Below are 24,347 nucleotides of genomic sequence, written 5' to 3' on the forward strand. Positions count from 1 at the left end.
CTCATCAGGAGCAAAACAGAATTAATAATCCCAAAATGATTCATGAGAAGCTGTGTTTATGCTCACCAGTGATTGGTAGTTTAGCCCCAGATGTTACAGATTTTAAAAGTAAGATGGAAAAAAATGGATTAATACTCGGAAATTTGCACTCTGTACTAAGTGAGTAGGATGGGATGAAACAGAAGGTAACTCAAGCTTTAAGAACCTAAGGGGAGCGCTTTCACTGTTGATCTCTCTGAACCCAGTACAATTAACAGATGAGATGAGACTGGCAAGGGGATTCAAAGTCAATTTTCTAGCAGGGAAGGACAGCTCAAAAGCCAACCAGTTTAAAAGAACAGTAAGGATAAGGTAGGCGGATATGAAAAATCATAGCTGTTCACTTGTGGAGTTTCAACCACGAGGGCCCACAAGCTTCTCCTCTTTATCAACTTGCCATTTCCTTTTGAACTGGACTTTCTTCCATTATGGTTGATTAACTTTCACTAGGCTGCAGTAGAAAGGCCAACTCTAGGAGAGTTTCTGCAGTATGTAGTAGGGAAATTAAACTACTATTTAGCGGACTATACTATCGTCCCCTTTGCCTTCAGCTTCTTAAATACCTGTTCCACAGTGAGTCAATGAAGCAGCTCCTTCTCTACTGCAACATTAAGGTGGTCTCCTCTTTTACATGACCTGGAAGGGTCTATCTTCGCAACCAGACAGGTGTCCTAATAACTGACCCAAATGATACTGTTATTTATGACGACACATCACTGCATCACAGCCAGACTTGACTGAGTGCTAGCCTAAACCAGGGATTTGAGGCTGCATAAGACTAGTCCTTGTTATGAATGTTCGCAGTTTGGCCCTTCATATAGGAGAGGAGAGTCTTGTGGTACGTTAACATGAGCTTTTGTCTATTAAGAGCCCTGAAGGCCATTGTGACAGAAGTGCATGCACTCTTCCAAAGTAATTAGGAATCAGTGATGTTTTGGTCTTTCTCTCACTAGAAGAAATGTGTGCAAATCCCAAGCTGTTTCATGAGTAGTAGTATTAAACTAGATTTTTAGGAGTTCAGTACACTTGTCTTCTCTTAGTAGGTAACCTGGATAGCAGGTTTCAAAGCAGTTGGATTTCCTTATCTTTGGAAGGGCACTCTTGGTTGGAGACCAGGTAGACCCATTGCTAGAATTCAGGACACCACCACTAGATTATCAATTTCATTTTATACAGGTACTTGTAAGAGTCCACAACCCAGTAAAGTGAGCAGGCTTCCTGGGAGCAGGTGGTTGGGAGACTAGCTTCAAAGATGCACTAGGAAAAGCTTCCTCCAACACATCATTGACTGGAAGGATAGCCAAGGGTCTTGTCTTGATTATGGCAAAGTAAGAAGTTCCCTACACCTTTTCAAGGCAGGGATATTCTCAGAGTCTTATTTGAAGTAATAATGCATTCTGTTAAGGGTATCACTAATGAGAAATTCTCTGGTGGGGGACACAAAGGATGAGGTGTTCTTAGTGCCTAACTCATAGCAAAGGAAGGGGTGGATTTTTGGTCTACCTTGACCAGTTCAACCATCACTAAGTCAGAGGATTCTGATTCCCCAGAGGTGTCCTTAGTGTATATCTCAGAACTAAGGGGGGAAGGGGGTGAATTTTTGGTCTACAATGACCAGTTCAACCACACTGAGTCAGAGGATTCTGATTTGCAAGAGATGTTTCCCTCTTATCTTTAAAGTAAGGATTCCTGACAATAATTGTTGCTCTGATGATGGCTGTATGTTGTTGAGGAAAAGTAAATATTCCTGAACAAACTTCTTTAGGAGGGGGTCAGGAATTTGGATAGTATGAGATCCTGCCAGCTCAAGCTGATGGGAAATGCCTGAAACTTAAGATACCTTGGCCCTACTTTTGGGAGTGGTACCTGTTTACATGCCTTCAGCCATGTATGAGCACTGATGAGGTCTATTTTAGAACTGTTGATGTCCTTGGGTACCAGTACTGAAGGCATACTGCCCATACTGTCTGTTGTTAGATTACTGCTGTGAGAACCAGATGTTCATGGGAAGGCATCAATGTTGCCTGTTGCAGGATTTTGTTCAGGAGTACCTGCTATCATCTGAGTGTGCGGAGGCCTCCCGAGTGTTACTATCAGAGCTCTTGGTCCAAGAAGACTACAGAAGTGCCTTACTGGATCAGACACCCACAAGGCTAGGATAACATTCACACTTGATTTGATATGTTAGTAGCCTCCTGGGATTCTTCATTCTGAGGCTCTTTTTTTTTTTGATTGGAGCATCCATGGATGATTGGGAGCATCCATGCATGGATGACTTGGCTGATACCATGGCTGCCTTAGACAAGGTACACAGCCTTTTCTGGTTCAGATAGCCCTGCAGAGACTTGGCTTTCAACTTAATGGACTTCTTCTTGAATCTAGCACAGAAAGTAATTTTGTGCTCTGTCCATAAGCAAACAGACACTTACGAAGAAAGTATTGTGCATGATTTGCTTCCTACATGTAATGTAGTAATTAATTTTATAGTCTGACATTTACAACCCTACTGCACTAAATCTCCATCAATTACAAAAAAGCACACACACACAAACACACACACACACACACACAGATAAGATTTTTCCCCAAAAGGGTACTTATCTGTACAGTTTAATAACTGATAGATTGGCAATGCTTAGTAATTTGTATTTAAGCACAAACTGTCATACTATGACAGATAAAGTTTACAGTTATCTGTGTGATATATGTATACACTTATACCAAGGAAGAGCATGAGATGTGATTAATAATGAAGCATTTGCAGACTGACTACAGGCAGGCTTGAGGCTTTCAGGGGTCAAACTATTTAACAGTACTCACTCAGATTTGACATCTGTTTCTGTTCAGTTTTAAGCCTGTTTTAGCCATTTGTGTAGTTTAATAAGCCTTAGTTCATGTTCCTGCTTAATAACTCCCTACACAATATTCTCATCTCTTATGTTAACTATAACCTCCAAGGTGAGACAATATACCAAAAGGCAGTTCTAGACAATTGTATGTTGCAAGAAGGGTGTTGAGTATGCTAGCTTCATCTAGTATCAGGATGGTTATCAAATCTTACTCTGATATTCAAATTCTCCAGCTTTGTCTGGACAAAATAAATGCCTGATGTATTAATTATGGGCTTACTCTCAACACCAAAGGAGGCAAGTTAGTTTCCTTTGTAAATCTAGCATCACTACTGCTTACCATTTAGATACTGTCCCACTTAAATTTGATCCAATCATTGTGGACTTGGGTATGGATACTGATAGCAGACTTTGCTTTGATCACCATGTCTCTTGTGGTGATGCAAGAAGACCAAAAGGCAATATTGCGGCTGAAATCAAGCCACCTGAATTGTTCCTGTCGACGTTGTTGCCATTACAATTACCCGAAACATTGGCTGTGGGACTACGTTGAGATCCCATAAAGCCATCCAAGCGATCGAAGAGAGAATTCACTTTTTGTGTAAGTAATTCCAATAGTTGTGTTAAATTACCCGCTTCTTCCTCCGCTGAAACTCCAGATAAGGGAATTGAAGTAGTTTCCATCTCAAACAAACCACACAGACAAACTGTAGATAAAAGAAACAAACTATGATGAAAGGATGGACAACTCTCCAAAAAACCTCTGGAACTCCATGTCAAATCAAAGTCAAATCCAGCAGTTGTCATCCTTTTTCTCAGAAGAGATCTATCATCAAGGGCCAACTGGTTAGAGCTGCAAGGATGGTGACTAAGTATAGTGACTTCTTAGAAGAATGCATATTCATGAAAAGTCTTTTTCTTAAAAGAGGGTATCCAGTAGACCTCATTACTGATCTTATCTCAGAAGTTTGCAATGAGAGAGTCAGGTTTTTATGTTCCTATCCTTAATTCTTCCAGTATACCCCAGGTCAATCACAGTTTTTGCCTAGCCAAAAGGGAATCATACCCTTGTAGCTTTATTTTAACCTACAATATGGATGTTAAAGGAATTATTTCTATCATTCAGAAAAATTGGAGTCTGATTATGCAGGATGGCTTGATTCAGGAGAGTAGAGTGGAATATCCTAGGATAATTTTCAGAAGGGGTCACAACCTCAAAAAATTTTAGAGAGGAAAACTAAGGTCCCAAGTGCTAGGGCTGGCATGTTCAAATGTAACATGTGCCATTACTGCAAGTACATCTATGTGGGGTCCACCTGTGTCATCAGGGACTCCAAATATGGGATACAGGGTAGATTAAACTGTTCCAGTTCACAAATTGTTTATCTGGCTAAGTGTTCCCATTGCTCAGTTTTCTATGTCGGAAAAACGGACAGAAAACGTCAAGAGTGTATTTTTGAACATTTGTACGCTATAAGGAAAGCAAGAAGGAGAACGCTTTAGCCAAGCACGTTACAGAGAACCCTTTACATACATTTTCATTTTTAGCCATTGACCAGGTCCAGTTGGATGGTAGGGGGGGACCAGATTCCTTTATCCTTGAGGGTAGGGAATTGACTTGGCAATTGAAATTGGATGCTTGCCATTATCCGGGAATCAATGGAATGTTATCTATAGCGTGTATATTGAAACTTAAAAGTTTAAACAGATGATGAGTTTGTCTTTTGAGTGTTTTTTGAAGGTTTCAAGCATTAAAGATCATTAGAATAGGCATATACAGCGTACGTTATTCATCGAGTTATCAATTTAAATGTTTTTATGTAAGTACCCCTATGTAAAGAGTAGGGTTGTTTTTATGACATATAGCAGGTATTTTTAGGATGTAGTTTTGAGGTTTGTTCAGATATGTGGGAAGAGTTTTGATTATTTTAATACTATTTCAATATGTTTTATTTTGTAGGTTCATTTTATAATGAATTGTACAGTTTTTCAATATTCCTGTATTATGCACGTAGTTTACTTTACTTTAGGAAATAATCATCCTTTAATATTTTATATTTTTGTAATATGTACGTAGTTTATTTTACTTTAGGAAATAACTATCCTCCAGGGATATTTTAGGATTACACTGCTTGTTAGCTGTCTTCAATAGCACTGGCGTTTTTGTGTTGCATCTAAGTTAATTACTCATACAACTTAAATGTGTAACTTAGTTCAGGTGCAACTTGTGTATTTGAGGGTTTGCAGTATATCTTTTGTATTTGCTAAGTCTCATGTGATTCCATCTAGGAGACTGAGGGGCATATATATAAAGGGGATGTTATTTTGTGACGCTGTATCCGTTTTGTTCTGAAGAAGTTGGTTTAAACTAAACTGACAAAAAGCTTGTGTGGAGCTTAAATAAACCATTCTTTTGTTTCATTTTTGTGGCTGGTGATTTGACTTTGATTTGACCTGGAGTTCCAGAGGTTTTTTGGAGAGTTGCCCATCCTTTCTTTCAAAAAGCAGAATATCACCACCAGACAGGATAAGACCAAAGATGCTGATTATAAAAGTAACCAAAGTTTATTCCAAAGGTTAAGTACTTTCATCCTCTTATAACAATAGCAACAGGACTTCATCAGAACCAAGATTCCACCAATTTCCTCTTGTTAAATAACATTTTAATCATGATGTCACATTCTAAATAATGTTACCAATATAACTTAAAGCTACAATCTACCTAATAAAATATCTTTATACCATATACTCATCCACTAATATTCTGCAACCTAAAATAATCAATAAGTGTAAATTATTTATTTAAGCAGTAACTGATGACATGGTGTGGTATACTGAAGATTTACCCATGGTTGGTGTGGTTTACTCATGAGGATGAAGCTAGAGTGATTAAATAAAGCCAACCGTGGGTCAATTTCAATATACCACAACCACAAAGTCGGTTATAGCTATTATACAATGAGATTATTTAAGAAAAAAAATACTTACTTTTCTTAAATAATGTCTTTGTATAATGGCGCATTACTGTTCTTCTATGGCTGGTGGTATACTGCTGCGTTGGTTTGATGTACTGTGCATGCATGTGGGACTTGCATTCCCACATATACCCAAGTATATCAATGCTTTGAAAAGGAAGCAATGGAGAAAAAAATGTCTCTGTTGCCCCATTTTTTTTTTTTTTTTTTTTTTTTTTTTTGGGCTACTTTAGGGGTAAAAGAGAGAGACAGAATAGAGGAAATGCAAAGAAAATCGGGTATGTGTCTTTAGTTTTAAATAATGTACCTGATTTTCTTTGTATTTCCTCCATGCTGCCTCTCGAGTATGGCCAGAGTACAGACTATGTAGTAGGAAAAAATCCTCTGTTCCACCACAGCTGTAAAAATGTTAAAAACAAACTTTAATCTTCAGTAAAAAACAACAAAAACAGGAGCACAGTAAAATTCCCTGATAAGCGCTTTCATCTTACTAGCCTTCATCAGAACATATGTCTTAGCTGTGCTCACCCTGAATTTAAAGACAGAATAAACCAACAGTATAAACCAATCAATGGTCCAGACACAAAGTCATAACCAATGAAAACTCATTAGTGTGCATACAGCATATCTCCTATGCCTTGCTGTGAGCCAATCATCATTGTATTTCAAGGTATCAAATGCCTGGTATCCTAGTGGCAGAACTATCCAATAGCAACAAAGTTAATGATTTGCATACAGCATAAATCCTGCTTCTTGTTATAGCCAATCATATTTATGCCTTCAAATATCCAAGCTACAATTTTCTTGGCCTGTAGCTATCCAATAGCATCGAAGGGACTGAATTCCTTTGGATGCCAGAAAAAAATTGTTATTCAGTTCATTCAACAATATGCAGTACTTCACAGAAGCAAATAGCACATATGATACAGTTTTATAAGTGCAATAGTATTGGTGCTCTTGCATATAAATTCCTATTTTGTGCATATTACACAGTATAGCGAATTAATACATGTATCTATGTGGTTTTCAGAGTAACATACTCTATGCCTCCTGAAGTATTCTTAGCCATTTGCTCCTTGTTCTATAGAAAATACTGCCTGGTCACAGATTCAGCATAAAATAATGCACCACATAGAGTGTTATCACTGCTACAGCATTGCTTGTTTTTATCAATCTCTGCCTTGAATAATTAACCTGTAAATGATGTAAATATATTCACAGAATGATTGGCTATAACAAGAAGCAGGATTTAAGCTGTATGCAAATCATTAATTTTGTAACTATTGGATAGTTCTGCCACTAGGATACCAGACATTTGATACCTCGAGATACAATAATGATTGGCACACAGCAAGACACAGGAGATATGCTGTATGCAAACTAATGAGTTTTCACTGGTTATGACTATGTCTGGAACATTGATTGGTTTATTCTGTCTTTAAATTCACGGTGAGCACAGCTAAGACATATGATCTGATGAAGGCTAGTAAGCCGAAAGGTATGATCTGATGAAGGCTAGTAAGCCAAAAGCGCTCATCAGGGAATTTTACTGTGCTCCTGTTTTTGTTGTTTTCACTGAAGATTAAAGTTTGTTTTTAACATTTTTACAGCTGTGGTGGAACCGAGGATTTTTTCCTACTACATTTCTACATTTATGCTTGGAGCCTTCGGCAATATAGCTATGTTTTCTTCAGAGTACAGACTATAGTTTTTTTTTTTTAATTTTGTTGAAAAAAAAAAAAGTTTTGGAATATATGAACAGAAAGAAGTCCAGGTGACCGGTACTTTTTCTACTGGTATAGTGTTGGATTTACAACAGGTACGCTGGTTGGGCTGGCCAATCAGAGTGCAAGTTTTTGAATACTAATGGCCAGTCATTGTATAATATACAAATATATTTATTAAATTATTTATTAATTTATCAGTTTAATTTACAACTGAATATTAACTTTTGGTGTTTATTATCTTTACAATAATTGTACGACAATTTGTTGACATTTCTGCAGAAATAATTTATATTACTGTTTCACATAAAATATTAAGATTAATTTTATATATTAATCTTACATATTTTTATTTTTTTAAATAAGTTCATTTTACAATTACTGATTATTTCAGGGGACAGAATATTAGTGGATGAGAATATCTTATAGAGATATTTTATTAGGAAGATTGTAGCTTTAAATTACATTGATAACATTATTTAGAATGTGATGTCATTATTAAAAGGTTATTTAACGAGGGTGAAATTGGTGGGATCTTGGTTCTGATGAAGTCCTGTTGCTATTGTAATAAGAGGACGAAAGCACTTAACTTGTGTAGTAAATTTTGTGGTCCTGTCCTGGGTGGTGACAATATTCTGCTTTTTGTTTGGTTCATAGTCTTTTTGGCACTACCGCTGGCTGCATTTTAGAGTGTTCTCACTTTGTTCAACCGTAATTAGACTCAATATTGAATATAAAGCACCCTTTGGTATGTACTTCACTAAGCATTGTAATCAGCTTGAGAGTCCTCAGTGTTTCCTCATTAAAACAATCTCAGATATTATTATCCTTAGCTGCTCTGACAGACTAAAAGCACTGTCCCATTACTCAGAGTCATACAGATTCCTGGAGAGTGATCTCTGCTTAGCCTTCTATGATTCAACACTCTTTGAACTCCTTCACCTAGATAGAACCAGCAGTAATGCAAACACCTGTTCTTGAAGCCTGAACCTATATTACCATATCCACAACACCAAATGGCATGGCACATACCTAACCCGATGTATGCCCTGTTTCTTGAATATGTAAGCTGCGGTGGTGCAGCGGTAGCATTGTTGCCTCACAGCCAGAGGTTCTCCCATTCGATTCTTGGCTTGAGTGCCTTCTGCGTGGTGTCTGCATATCCTCCCCATGGTCGAGTGGTGTTCGAAAGACATGCATGAATGGGCGTGCCTTTGTTGAAGGTTGGGCATTGGGCTGGCACCTCGGCACTATAAAAATCTACTGCCAATCATTAGCAGACCGGAATTCCGCTGTGGTGACTCCTAACTGCGAAAAGCCGAAAGAAGAACAACAACCTATCAAGCTGAGTACTTTCCGGCAACCTTTAAAACCACTCTGCATGACTGGATGTGTGATCGCAGATTTTCACTAGGATATGTAGTGAAAGTCTACTTAATGGAGGATATTGTTAGCCTTCCACAGCATTGGGTGGTGTGGCTGAACTACACAATGGCCTCCCTTGGCCATAAGCTTAGTACAATCCTATGAACCTGTAATAAGTGAGGAAAGACCTAGGCATTTAGTGGTGAAATACTGCAGATAGGTTCAAAGAATGGTTACTAAGAAAAATTGCATACATGGGAGGCGCAAAGTTAAGGTGGTCAGTTAAGCTTGTCTGTGATTTTGTCCTGCAGATATTTTCTAGACACAAAAAGGTAATGCCTAACAATTGGCATGTTCAACATTTGTGGGTGGCAACAAAAATTGGTTACCCTGTCACTCAAACCAATTCAGGCACACAGTTCAGAACAAGCTTGTATTAAGAATGAAGTTGTAGAAAAGCTGCTACAAAAAAAATGTTACAAACAATGAAATAAATAACAGTACATTTATAATGAAATTTAATAGCTATTTGAAAGGTGCTATAAAATGTGTCAAACATTTCAGACCCTTTTATATCGCCAGTGAGAAAATGTTGGTTTATCTCAAGACTGTGATATTCCACAATAACAAATTGACAATGTTTATTTAAAACACAACAAAACATTTTACTTATATAATGCACAATTATCTGTATATAATATGAGAAAACAGAGCACTGATCTTACCTTTAATGCTTGTTCTTTAAAGAACTGCAGAGCATAGGCAAATATTTCTAAAGCTTTGACCTTTTTCCCATTTGCTGCTATCAAGTCAGTCTCCATTGTGAGATTCTAGGCAAAAATAAATTATTAAAATAAGATGGACAGTTAAGGAAAACCTGTGGTCAAGAAGCCATTAAACAAACAGGTTCTACATTTCAGATGTATCTCCATGGGTTAAAAAACATTTCCTGTAGAAAATGCACAGTATAACCATATCATCAATATAATATCCAATATCTTGGCAAGTGAACTGGAACTGAATGCCTTGAGGAATAGAAAATGAGCAGACATCTTGCTCTTGCTAACAATTAATCTAGCTTGTATTAGAAGAAGTAATCTACAGAGTAACAAGATGTACAGGTTTGTATTGTTCAGTAACTATTAGGAACTTTATTCATATAGCAAGCCCTTTTTATTGATTTATTTTTGTCTGTCTATTCATTGGTATGTTAACTTGGTAACTGAAGTGAACATCAGCTAATCCTTTTCATTCACAATTCAAGCCATGGTGATCATGGAATTAATTACTGCTGTTTTATTGGGATATAATTAAAATGTGATGGAATACAACAATGGCTACAGGGACAAAAATCATGATAAACGGCATATGTATATATATATATATATATATATATATATATATATATATATATATATATATATATATTATGACAGAAAAGCATTGGCATCCATTTGTCTGGTGCTAATTTAAATTAAATGGAGAATAAACCACATATATCACTCATACAATCTGTCATAGGTTCATATTTCATAGTGATATATTAGGCTAATGACCACTAGGGCCTTTATAAGTCTAGCCATGCAAATTTAGCCCAATTGTGTCCCTATGCATTATGGGCATTTATTAGGAAGAGGTATGTTAGTTAGGATGTTTCTAGAGGCTATGTTAGTTTGGGCATTACTGTCTGCCTCTAATCAGAAACATGGGTGCCAGACATGGGGCGAATATCCGATTTCTCATCTATTGGTCAAGGTTACTCAACGCATTCCCTGCAATGGAGATCAAGAAGTCTGCACTGCAGCTTCCAATGGATGGAGCCTAAGGTTTTTGATAGAATCAAATTATGTCCTCACATTTCAAACAAATGTTTATATCTCTGGAACCATAGGGTTAACTAAAGAAGTGTAAAATGTAAACTATTTTTATAGTGGTAGTATTCCTTAGGTTCTAGGTCTTAAACTGTATTTTATAAGTCATAGCAGACATAATAACTATTATGTTTGTAATATTTTGTAAAGAACTTACAATATCTCATCAACCACTCAGCTTACACATACTGTTAGCAGCATTTTGTTCATCTAGCTGTGAGCTTTCATAGGAGGCTAATTAGTTCTGTTTGTGCTCCTTGGTTGTTGAGATATTTAGAAAAACATGAAATTTATGACAATATAAATGAAAATTATTTGAACAATTAATAGATTTTTCCTGCACTAGACAGAGTTTAGCTATAAATACAGCTATGTTTGCCATTGTGTAAATTGAAAGATCAAATCTTTTAATTATTTATATGCAGCATGGTTTTGGGATTACTGATGCAAATATGAACAGGCAATATTCGATGCCTAGAAGCATCAGTACGATATAAGTACACAGGCACCTGGAGGTGTTACTCGGCTGTAATGAGTTAAATAGGATTAGGGATGGACTCGGCTCTCGGCTTCACATGGATGAAGGCACAAACCCACAATGTATGTACTTCACTAAGCATCATAATCAGCTTGAGAGTCCTCAGTGTTTCCTCATTAAAACGATCTCAGATATTATTATCCTTAGCTGCTCTGACAGACTAAAAGCACTGTCCCATTACTCAGAGTCATACAGATTCCTGGAGAGTGATCTCTGCTTAGCCTTCTATGATTCAACACTCTTTGAACTCCTTCACCTAGATAGAACCAGCAGTAATGCAAACACCTGTTCTTGAAGCCTGAACCTATATTACCATATCCACACCACCAAATGGCATGGCACATACCTAACCCGATGTATGCCCTGTTTCTTGAATATGTAAGCTGCGGTGGTGCAGCGGTAGCGTTGTTGCCTCACAGCAAGAGGTTCTCCCATTCGATTCTTGGCTGGAGTGCCTTCTGCGTGGTGTCTGCATGTCCTCCCCATGGTCGAGTGGTGTTCGAAAGACATGCGTGAATGGGCATGCCTTTGTTGAAGGTTGGGCATTGGGCTGGCACCTCGGCACCATAAAAATCTACTGCCAATCATTAGCAGACCGGAATTCCGCTGTGGTGACCCCTAACTGCGAAAAGCCGAAAGAAGAACAACAACCTATCAAGCTGAGTACTTTCCGGCAACCTTTAAAACCACTCTGCATGACTGGATGTGTGATTGCAGATTTTCACTAGGATATGTAGTGAAAGTCTACTTAATGGAGGACATTGTTAGCCTTCCACAGCATTGGGTGGTGTGGCTGAACTACACAATGGCCTCCCTTGGCCATAAGCTCAGTACAATCCTATGAACCTGTAATAAGTGAGGAAAGACCTAGGCATTTAGTGGTGAAATACTGCAGATAGGTTCAAAGAATGGTTACTAAGAAAAATTGCATACATGGGAGGTGCAAAGTTAAGGTGGTCAGTTAAGGTTGTCTGTGATTTTGTCCTGCAGATATTTTCTAGACACAAAAAGGTAATGCCTAACAATTGACATGTTCAACATTTGTGGGTGGCAACAAAAATTGGTTACCCTCTCACTCAAACCAATTCAGGCACACAGTTCAGAACAAGCTTGCATTAAGAATGAAGTTGTAGAAAAGCTGCTACAAAAAAAATGTTACAAACAATGAAATAAATAACAGTACATTTATAATGAAATTTAATAGCTATTTGAAAGGTGCTATAAAATGTGTCAAACATTTCAGACCCTTTTATATCGCCAGTGAGAAAAGGTTCTTTACCAGCAGAATTCAAGGTATAATCACATTGTCCTATAGTGATAGTCTTATAGCCTGGTCTCTGTACTGTGTCTCCTACAGGGAACTAAGATGAGAGTTACACCTGGCATACATGACATCCTCAGATCCATCTCTGATGGGTCCTCTTGCACATCCACAAAGTGAACACCATCAGAACCACTAGAGCCAAGAATTTAAATTTTGCTTGTGACATATATTAGACATCTTGGCAAGACAGACATGTGTCTCAGAGGATCCCCATGCTCTGAAACAGGTTCCCCATCCATGTGAAGCAGAGTCCATCCCTAACCCTACTTAAGCACAGTCTTCACCAATGGATAGGAAATTAGAAATTTAACCCGGGTCTGGCCCCCGTGTCTCTGATAGAGGCAGACAGTAATACCCAAACTTAATGTATTCCCCCATGTAATCTCCAAAAACCTAACTAATATACCCTCTCCTTATAAACCCCCATGATACACAGAGACACAATTGGTTGGATTGCACGGTTAGGTTTATAAAGGCATTGGTGGTAGTCAGCCTAATATATAACTATGAACTATGAATTATATGCTTTGTCTTAGAGTTATTCCACAGGATTCCACTTAAAAGTAGGACTTCATGGCTGAAAATTCCCACTTAAAAATAGATAGATAGGTAGACAGGTAGATAGATAGGTAGATAGATAGCCTGACCGACTGATAGATTGATAATCATTGTAAAAGAGGAAATGATTCAAATGAATTAATGGTCAAAACTGAATGTGATGATATCAGTAGCAGCAGAAAAAAAATAATTTTGTAAGTGCAATATGGAAAGCCTGCACAAAATGATGAAACTATGGTCACTGCAAAGATATCATGAAGACGGGTAATTTCAGCTTAATGTGTTCCAGTCATGTAAACTACATAGGCACATTTATCAAAGTAACAATATATGTTTTACATTCGAGAAAACGGAGATATAGTACTTTTAATAAAGGATGGATATCCAAAGATATTTTCTGATAAAATATGGTAATGACTACATTTTATAGACGTGAAGCAAAGAAATGGTAAATTTGGTTAGTTGGTCATTAAAAACAGTTAATTTAGGGATTAAGGAAATCGCATACTTGGTTCCCTACTGATTTGTCGACAGCTTAGGTTGTCGAATGCGTATTCATCAACACCTAAGTGTGGAATGCTTAAAATAGGGAACGGCCACATCATCAAATTTTTTCCTCGGGAAAGAATTTGTATGGCCGTTCTCGGGGATTTGCCCCTTCTCCAATGTAGAGTGGTCTCGGAGTTGGTATATTTAGTTGGGGAGGTGTGGGGGTCAAAGCCCCCCCCCCCCACTATGTTTGGGTGTGTTTGTTTATTTTGTTTGCAGACAGACAAGTGAATTCTTTCCCTAGGAAATAATTAGATGATTTGTCCATTTGCTGTTTTTAGCTTTCGACGCCTAAGTGTCGATTTTGGATTCGACATCCTAAGCTGTCGATGTTATGATATAGATGTGAATACTTTATGTAGCTTTGCCTGCAGGAAACAAATTGGACTTTAAATAAATAAATTATAACAACCTAATATAAGCCTTAAGGTCACAGTAAATGATATTAAGTGACATTTGTGTTTTAGGGAATTTTGTGAGGCACATCACAGTTTTAGTCTAGAAATGTAATGAGAATAAACCTGGTACGTGGAGGGTGATGTACTGTTTCTTTTGTTATTAATTTATTTACATCTTCTTGACAAGTTTATTCTTACAGACATAACCTATATTCATAGGAGACCTGAGACAGTATTAATACCAAAAAAGGGAAAACTTGGCAGGCCACAGAGGAAATGGGAAGAAATAAGGAAAGACATGACTTCATCTATAATATTTTTCTAGTGCACTGATAAAATGGAAGTCCTGAATGTGAGAATTACCTGGCAAGATTTATGATGCATAAAGTATTAAAAAAATGGTTGTTGCAAAAAGAATGGAGGGAGCAGGACATATACAGAAAGTACGAAAAAGAATGTACTATTGTACTGAGTCTACAGCAGGCCCTTTCAATCCTCCTACACACTGAAGTACACTCTCAGAGTAATAACCCAAATTAAAAGTATGAAAAAGAATGTACTATTGTACTGAGTCTACAGCAGGCCCTTTCAATCCTCCTACACACTGAAGTACACTCTCAGAGTAATAACCCAAATAAAAAGTATGAAAAAGAATGTACTATTGTACTGAGTCTACAGCAGGCCCTTTCAATCCTCCTACACATTGAAGTACACTTTCAGAGTAATAACCCAAATAAAAACCACTTATAAATCTCCTACGTTCAACAATCCTCCTACACACTTAAGCACACTCTCAGAGTAATAACCCAAATAAAAACCACTTATAAATCTCCTACGTTCAACAATCCTCCTACACACTGAAGCACACTCTCAGAGTAATAACCCAAATAAAAACCACTTATAAATCTCCTATGTTCAACAGAAGCCAGGTGAGCCATTGATATTAATGTGTGCATCTCTAGGCTAGAGTATGCCTTAGCTGTAAAGTTATTAGAATGTAAAGAAAATACAGACTTAGCAAAATAAAGAAATAAACACACACACACACACACACACACACACACACACACCCACTTAAATCGTACTAATAACTCACAACACACTTACTTGCTGCCACTTGAAAAGGCACGAAGTGCTCTAACAGTCATTAGCCTGATCATGCTTAGCCATCCCAACACTCAACCCAATGAAACTATACAGCTCTACCAGAGCCCCAATTCTAACCCCACAAACGCCACCCAGTTTCTAACGCAAACCCTTGCCCCCTAATTCTAAAACTTCAACACCCTTCCCTAAACAAAGTCCCCAGTCACTCCCGTAACCTAAAATCCATCACCCACTGAAAACTAAAATTCCCCATTGCTCCATTAACCTAAACTCCCCTTCTGCTCCCTAAACCTAAAACACCCGTCTCTCCTTAATCCTAAACACCCTTCCCATTCCCTAGTCCTAAAACTCTTCTCCCTTTCCCTCCCCATCCCTAAATGCCCCTTTCTATCCCCAACCCTAAAACTCTCCTTCCACACCATAAGCCTACACTCCCACTTCCTCCTCTTGGCCGCCTCAGTTACTTCACCTAAACTCTAAAATTGTGTCCAGGTAAGATGTGGAAGCTGCTCGTTGAAACTCATGTTTGAGTTTGGGCTCAAAAAACAGCCTCTATGAGCTACAAGTCACTCAAGTTCCTGGCTTTGAGAGAGTGATCTTCCATCACTTGGGGCTCAAGTGATTGTAGTAGAACAATGTATATGGTCCATACCTTGCACCACAATAGTAAGTGCTAACCTTAACCCAACACCTTACCTTAAAAAAAAAACTCTTTCCCTAAAATTACTACAGAACAAGACAGGCTCATACACACACGCACCAAAACATGCCTACACCATTAAATCTGTTCCCTTACATAACCTTTACCCTAAGCCTAACACACACGCACTCACACATGTCCATCCTCTATCCCCTTCCCTAACACTTGCTCTAACATTAACAATCCAACATACACACACAATCAACTTGCCTGAAATTATATACCACGCTTCCAACAAAATGAACATTTAATACACTGAGCATTCAGACAAATGAGGTTGCATTTTTTTTCCTGTCATGCAAATCAATGTATGACAGAATAAATGCAACTCATAAAATGACAACTAAGAAGATGTGAATAATTGGAATTGTGTACAAAGTGGAATCTGATATTCAATTACTGTATATAATATGTATATATCAGAGGCAGAGCAGTTTCTGAAACATTGAAGAAATTAAATAACTTGGACTTCATAAACAGTGACCAGTAATATTTGTATAAAAAAAAAAAAAATCAAGATGTTTACATCCTGGTTGTAACAGATTGTAATTCTGGAAGAGCTCTGGTAATAGACTTGAGGATAAAAAAAGACCTTTAGGGTTAATACTTTTGTATGCCTACATTAACACAAGGGAGACAGCAGAATTATTTGAAGACAAAAACAGTATGTATTAGTATATATGGATATTGTAAATGGTAACTTTAGCTGCACTTTAACATAGAAGTAAAGTATCATATGTTAAGAGATGTAAATATTAAATGCAGACAAACAGGTAAAGATAGATAGTAACATACTTATGTAAGTAGAAATTTAGAAGAGAAATAGATTATTTTTTTATTCTGACCCAGAGAAATAAAAAGGTGAAGAAAGGCAGTGGGGTAAACAAATCATCGTGCTAAATCGGTTAGCTTTGGAAAACAAAGAGATAATAAAAGAAGGGAAAAGGACTCAGAAGAGTGACTGGGTAGTTCAACCAAACAGTAGAAGTGAAAGAAGAGACAAAACAGTAGTGGAAAGACTATATAATTATGTGACCATTTTATAAAACTTGGTCGAGATAGTGATCTAGGAATAAAATAAGAACCTATGTATAGAAATTGAAAAGTAATTTATACCAGCATAATTAATCCTTTACATTTCAAGTCCACTCCAACCACTCTTTTTTACATCTTTCTTTTCACTCTAACTAATCCTAGCACATAACTGTCCCTCTCTAATTGTCCTCTTATTTTTTTCAAACAGTATTTTATTAGTAGAAGTTTTTTTCAAAATACAAAGAAACACAATTAAAAAAGAAACTGAGCAACAAATTAAATAAAATTGCACCTATGCAGCAGCTAGGAGTTCAGATCTACTTAATAAATAACAACCATATAATTCCACCAAGACAGATAAATTCCACAGTATCAACAGGTGTGATGTAGAAATCTTAACTAATGTTTTGTGATTTGTCTTATTCATGCATTTCAGTGACAGTTGAAATATGAACATAAGAAACAGATGAAGAAAAAAAAGCATGCAAATCTCAACAATAGTGTCAGAATTAATGACAATGAGAATGTAATTAAGTAATTAGGTTTACAATGCTTTTCCAACATTGTAATACTATGGCTTGCTGTTTTTGAGAACGTGACACAATTTTGCAGATTTAAATATAGTGGAGGGCTATTTGTACAACTTTATTTTATTTTAATAGTTTGAGACCTAGCTAGATTTAATACCCAAAAGTATGATTTTTTTTGACAATTCTCCATTAATTAGTAGTAAATTGCAGTTGCAAAAAATGTGTAATATGTCTGTATTATCTGCTCCACATGCAGTGCATGACAAAGAGTAGCCAGGAAAGTATGCATCTTTTTTAACAGGTGCTAGCCAGAATGAGAAACAATATACTTTTAGTATGTTTAGTACTAATTTATATGCTTTTGAAACAGATCTTTCTAATTTTAATGATACCTACAGCTTTTTTACGAAGGTTGTTTTATCCATAAGTTGCAGAACTGATTTAAATTTTGAAAGAACAGGGTGCCAGATCTAATTTAGAATAGGTAAGTGTTCTTTGACAGCATCAGATTTTCAACAGATTTAGGATTTATTGAGATAAGGCATATCCTTCATTGTTATACCCCACTAAACTATTACTGTCTCTTTCCCTTCTGTTCTTTTAAGAACAACATTTATAAATGGCATATAGTAATACCTGATTTGCATAATATTTTTCAATTATAATATGCATCTTAACACTTTGGTTACCTTGTTTGACTCTCTCACTTTGGTCACACAACTGAAATAGCAATATCACCATGTGTGGCACTTAGCATACATAAAACTAGTACATTGTAAGATTATGCCATATGAAATATTGGGGTCTATATTATGTTGTCAAACCTTGAAATGTTCGAACGTCTTATGGTCAACACCATATGATTGAACATTTAAAAGTTTGAACGTTTCAACTGAGATCTCCTTACAGTGCGCAATGGGAAGATTTCCCTTTTCTGCACTGTAGTGTGATCTCAGAGTTGGTATATTTTAAGACCAGGGGGGTGCAGGGGGGCCTTGTCCCCCTGTTTAAGCCGTTCAGGTTTTTTCTTTGGTTTATTTTTTTTTTTACATTTTCGAACTTTTAAAAGTTCGATCATATGGTGTTGACCATATGACATTCGAACTTTTAAAAGTTCAATTATGTAATATAGAAGCAAAATATTGTACTGCAATAATGTATTTTTGTATAGTTATGTAAAAAACATTATTCTGTTCATTTAGTTTGCTTTGTTCTTAGGTGACCCTCAAAATAATTATATTGGATCAGTGTTCTATTTCAATTAACAAACAAATAATTATATAAATAGGTTTTCTTTGCATGAAAGGTGATAATAGACAAATCATGATAAGACTTGGCTGCCAATTACCTTATGTAATGCAGATTATAAGAGCTTAAACATTTTGCATAAAAGTTTTGACAATATACTAGGAGAAATAATAGGAAAAGGAAAGCAAAGGAAATGTTAACGTTGATAAAGGAAATTATAGATAGCATAATAAAAGAGCAGGAAATGTGATTGTTTCCTGTGATGCTACTAAAGCTTTTGATATTATCTCTGATAGTCAAGTTTATAAAACTATGAGAATAAAAAAGAATAAAAAAAAAATGTAGACAGAAAAAGTGCACCCAGTGTCTGGAACGATATTTACATTAGTAATGAATACAATAACCGATAATTGTAATAAAAAGTTACAAAATGAAAGATGGGCGTTTAAAGATTTTTTTTCGAACCGTTAACATCTTTTACTATAACATAGTGCTGATGGCGGACTGCTAAAAATAGTCTTTGAATCAATGAAATAATAAATGGAACAGAACTACGGTATGAAAATAGATCAGAAGGTTTGGGTCAAAAAGTAAAGGTAAAAATGATGTACTTTTCACAAGCAGAGGAAGCAGAATATCAGCATAAACAAGGCAAAGTGCACAGGAGGTGGGAGGAATGTACTTGTGATGAACAGTGTCACATGGGGGACCATAGTTTCTGCTGCTGTGTAACACCTTGCACAAAGGCCAGGGGATTTGTGTAATCCACTCTGCTGTCCAGCAGTGTACCCCAAGATGGTGCTCTCTTAAATTCACCCGATTCTTTGGTGTAGCGGGGCACTAAGCCTAACTGCACTTGTCCTGCACTTTTCTCCCTCAGAAATAAAGTAAAACAAATGACACATACAGATAAAAAAAATTGCTTCCATGAAATACAAACAGCTTGTAAGAAAACTGAAAATGTGTTGGAACTGTATGAAGAATTGAATAACCAGGTAAGCAAATCCAACCACATCTGTTACCAGGTGCAGCATGTTACAATGCTGCATGTAAAATGAACTCATTTTTCATATTATCAGCAAGCTATATCACTGCTAACAAATGGTCAAACTTTCACTACAATACGCCTACCATGTCAAGTGGCAACAGTGCCCCTATATCAAACACCAAAAAATATTAAAACAAATAAACCCAACCACTGTAGCTCCAGATAAACTTTCTAATAAATACTTAAGAATAGCTGCAGATATCACTGCCTGTCTTATAACAATACTATGGAAAAAAATAATTTACAATCCCACTATACATGTAGGTACCACTGTAATATTGTCTAAGAATAGACCCACTGCTACTCTTTCTTCCTTTGACATAATTTGGAAAATGTATTCATAAGCAAATTATTCAATATCTAACAACTAGCAGCTTAGTATTTCCAGTACAACATGGCTTCTACCAAGGTCTCAGTACAGAATCAGCATTACTTACATATCTAAATTGCAGTAATTAACAAGAAAACTAGAATCTTTGTATTTTTCTATCTGTAACTTTTTCAGACGTTTTTGGTTCAGTACTATCTCATACCAACTACTTCTAAACAAGATTAGTTGCTTTTAACATAAACAGTGGGACTATATCATAGTTTTCTCTCTGAAGAGATTCTGATGCGAGTGTTATCACTAAAATATTTTCCACACTGCGATTCTGTAAATGGCATGTAGTTGAAGGTATTACGACAAAATACTGTATATAGAACAATATACAGGTTACTAAACAAGTGATAACAACTTACTTTTCCCAAGGGCGACATAGTGTTTGCTTTTTGTGATGACTGAAATTGCTTTATTTGTACTTGGAGGTGTGACTGACTTATTGTATTGTTAAATCAGAGGGGAAGGATTGTCAGTGCATTTATCTCTTTAACAATGTCATGATAATTCACTTAATTCAAAACAGGACTATGGGAAAGTCAGAGCTTGTCCCAATTCTCAGTTGGCACAAGGACTAGAAGCTGATCTGAATGAGTCACCAAGCCATTTCAGGATGTACACATGCCATCACAGCAATGAACAGTTTAGAGGACCACCAGTTCAACTATGGCACATCTTTGGGATGTGGGATTAAACTGCAGCACCTGGAAAACTGTATGAACACAGAGAAGTTGTGTACATTCTGCACAGAAGGTACTACAGCCAAAAAAAAAAAAATGAACTGAAGAACCAAATATTGTGACCCAGCAATGTTAATTACTGGGCCACTGTGCATTATGCTACAGCTACTTTTTTTCAAATATTATTTGCAGAAAAGGAGAAATCCCACATACTCCTTTACTTTATAATTCTCATTCTGAGGTTGGGCTAACTCAGAGAAAGAACAATTACTACTAGAATAAAAAAAGTAATAAAAAAAAATGTGTTGTTTCACAAATAAATTGCACATGGTCTAAGGCCATACACATCACTACAAAGTTATGCAAGCAAAGAAGCACAGTGAAAACCTGTCTGAAAGAAACATGCTTGAACAAATTAAAAATATGCAACCAGTTTCAAGAAACGGAAACAAATTCAGAAAAAAAACCACACCAAATGTTTTATGTAGAGGTAAGGCTCTCATACCCCCATATCTCCTGGTAGCAAATATTATCAACTCAGAAATCACCACAGCTCAGGCATACAAATAAATATCTTCAACTGTGCTAGCCTCTGGATCTGCAGATATTTTTTCTGATTCATTTGGTAATATTTGACATTTTCATTTTCACCATGTCTGCTTTCGCGAAAGTAGTTTTGATTAAGTAGTCTGAAACCTACTATCAGTCAAAACCAGGCTACTGCTTTTTTACTAGAATTTTGTTGATAAGATAGGTGAAATGAATTTCTGCATTGAGACAGTGTGAACATTATTAAAATTTGATGTGTTTTATTTCAACTGGTAGGGTACAGGAAGGGGAAGGTGATGACAGTTATAGGTACTTGCTGTCACAGTGCAGATGGTGGAATAGAATATTTTAAAAGAGACAGATGGACATTCATTTGAATTAGCAGCTTGTTGAGGCCATCATCTGGGAAGGTAACAAGGGACACTACTTTAAGAGGTGTTAATACATGTGGATAGCTGCTAGTGGGAGAGAAGGCTCTAATTACAATAAACACTGTGTAAATACAGCAAATGCTGTAACAGAAGGGAGATGGATGGGTCAGGTCAGTGTTTGTACTGAAATATTATAACCCAGAGAATATTGTAGTCTTGCCCAATATTTTTCCTGTTTAGGCTTTTTTCCCCAAACATCTTTATTAAATTTACACATATGACAAAGGCAATCTTACTTTTATATAAATGAAAAACAAAAATGATATCACTTAAGTTACAAACAGCTCAGATCACAGACACCATTAAAACAACTATAGTTGTAAACATTATACATCACTTATAAACCATCCAGTTATTGTCAGTTAAGCATTATACAACTCATTCAAATCCTGCCTCTTAAACCTTGTTCCTGGCTCTGCATATATTGTTCCCACAATTCCCATTTTTTCCTATGTAGTTTCCTCCTTCCCTGTTCAAAAGAGCTCAATTCCAGTTCTTTATCTCTGTTACTACATTCACTACTTCTAATGAAGTTGATCTAGACTTTGATTTCCATTTTCTGGTAAATTGCTTTTTCCCAATATTGTGACATTTCAGGTGACCTGGGATTAACTAGCATTCCTGGTCTCAGCAGTGTGGGCTGTCATTGATGGGGATAGAGTTGGAGTACTACTGAGCATCTAATAACCTGTTATCCTTTCTTGGAATATCACAATACCTTTCTTGGAATACCACTAAGTGCCTTTGGCACAACTTAGCGTCAGGCAAACTGCTTTAACCACTTACTCATTCAGCCTATGTTCTGCCCAGCAACAAAATTACCAGCCCTGGCAGGTCTCGTACCCAGGACCCTGTGCACTACAGTCAGAGTAACGTGCCACTGCAACATATGAGCTGTGGGAATTTGTAATGCTTTTTCAAACATATCATGCATTACAGTCATTTAACATTAGGGAAAAAATGCACATCCCTGACAAGTCTCAAACACAGGACCCTGTGCACTCCAGTCACAACAAGTACCACTACTCTGAATGAGGTGTGAGAATTAGTAATGCTTCAGTCAATATATCATGCATTATGGTCATCTAACATTAGGGAAAAACTCTGTGGAATTAGTAATGTTTTGTATATATCATGCAGTGCAGTCATACTTCACCTCTTAGTTCAAGAGACCTGGACAAACCCTGACAAAGTGGGGGAACAAAAGCTCAAAAATAGGGACATATTTTAAATATTAATTTTATAAACTTAGAAAGTTGCTACAGTAACACGATTTCTTTTAACATATAATTTCTGAAATATTTCAAGTCTGAGATCCAAATGTTTCTCATTATTTAGTGACTTCATTCCTCACATCATCCCAGTGATTTGTTAGAAATCCACAACAGTTATGGAGAACAGACCAAAAATATGAGCCAAACATCTGGACATCCTATGAAAATCTGAATAGTTGAGAGGCATGAGTGCAGTCATATAACATTAGGGAAAAAACACTGACAAGCATTTCATCCAACACCTTCTGAAGTACAGTCAGAGGAACACAACACTACACCAAATCAGCTCTGGGGAATTGCTGATGCATTTGCAAATATATCATGTACTACTGGGATGTAACTGTAGGGAAAAACAGACATCAGTGAGAAACTGTCTACCCAGAACCATTTGCACTGCAGTCAAAGCAACATGCCAGCAAGCCAACTGACCTCTACAATATAACTGTTTTAACAAACATACCCTGATTGTTAGTCACATGCTACTCCTATGTATACTGTCCCAAATCACAGTGCACTTGGAATCCTGAAGTTTTAAGGGACATGTCTCAGTCTGCCCCTATAAACATACAGTTGATAGACCACCAACAACTGTAGCAGCATGCACAGTCAGATAAAAAAGGATCTATGACATTCAGATCTGCCCATCTCCTTACTCAGCCCAACAAACATTTACACATTACACTGCTACACAGTCTTGAAAGTCTGTTAACAATGGCCAGACATACATAGCTCTCAACTGTACAGATTTCCACAGAATGTCCAGGTTTTGGGCATATTTATGGCATCTTCCTCATAATATTTCTGGGATTCTGCTAAATCACTGGGATGATATCAGGAATGAAGTCACTAAATAATGATATACCAAACCTCTCAACCTGTTAGTGTAAGAAATCAGGACAAAGCCTGACACAATTGGGGGACAGAGGCCCAAAAATAGGGACATATTTTAAATACTGGTGTTATAAACTTAAAACATTGCTGGGCTGACAGGGTTTGTTTTAACATACATTTTCTGAAGGATATGAAGTGTGAAATACAGATGGATTTCATTATTTAGTGACTTAAATCCTCAGATCATCCTATGATTTGCCAAAAAAATTGTATGAGGAACAGACCAAAAATAAGAGCCAGACTTCTGGACAGTTGAGAGGTTACATATCAATTTCAGACTTCAAA

The 24,347-nt window shown here is 36.7% G+C and overlaps 1 protein-coding gene across 1 annotated transcript in view; it reads right to left on the reverse strand.

The window, feature by feature from the left end:
* The window catches only part of HSPA12A (heat shock protein family A (Hsp70) member 12A), a 956,869-nt gene that overhangs the window by 326,685 nt on the left and 605,837 nt on the right, over window positions 1-24,347 (reverse strand). Inside the window, exon 5 of the mRNA XM_044055963.1 lies at window positions 9,678-9,782. Within this exon, the coding sequence (XP_043911898.1) occupies window positions 9,678-9,782 (105 nt within the window). The remainder of the gene's footprint in view (window positions 1-9,677; window positions 9,783-24,347) is intronic.

This window comes from Protopterus annectens, chromosome 14.part0, assembly GCF_019279795.1.
Source record: "Protopterus annectens isolate FY-2018-M chromosome 14.part0, PAN1.0, whole genome shotgun sequence".
Classification (NCBI taxonomy): domain Eukaryota; kingdom Metazoa; phylum Chordata; order Ceratodontiformes; family Protopteridae; genus Protopterus; species Protopterus annectens.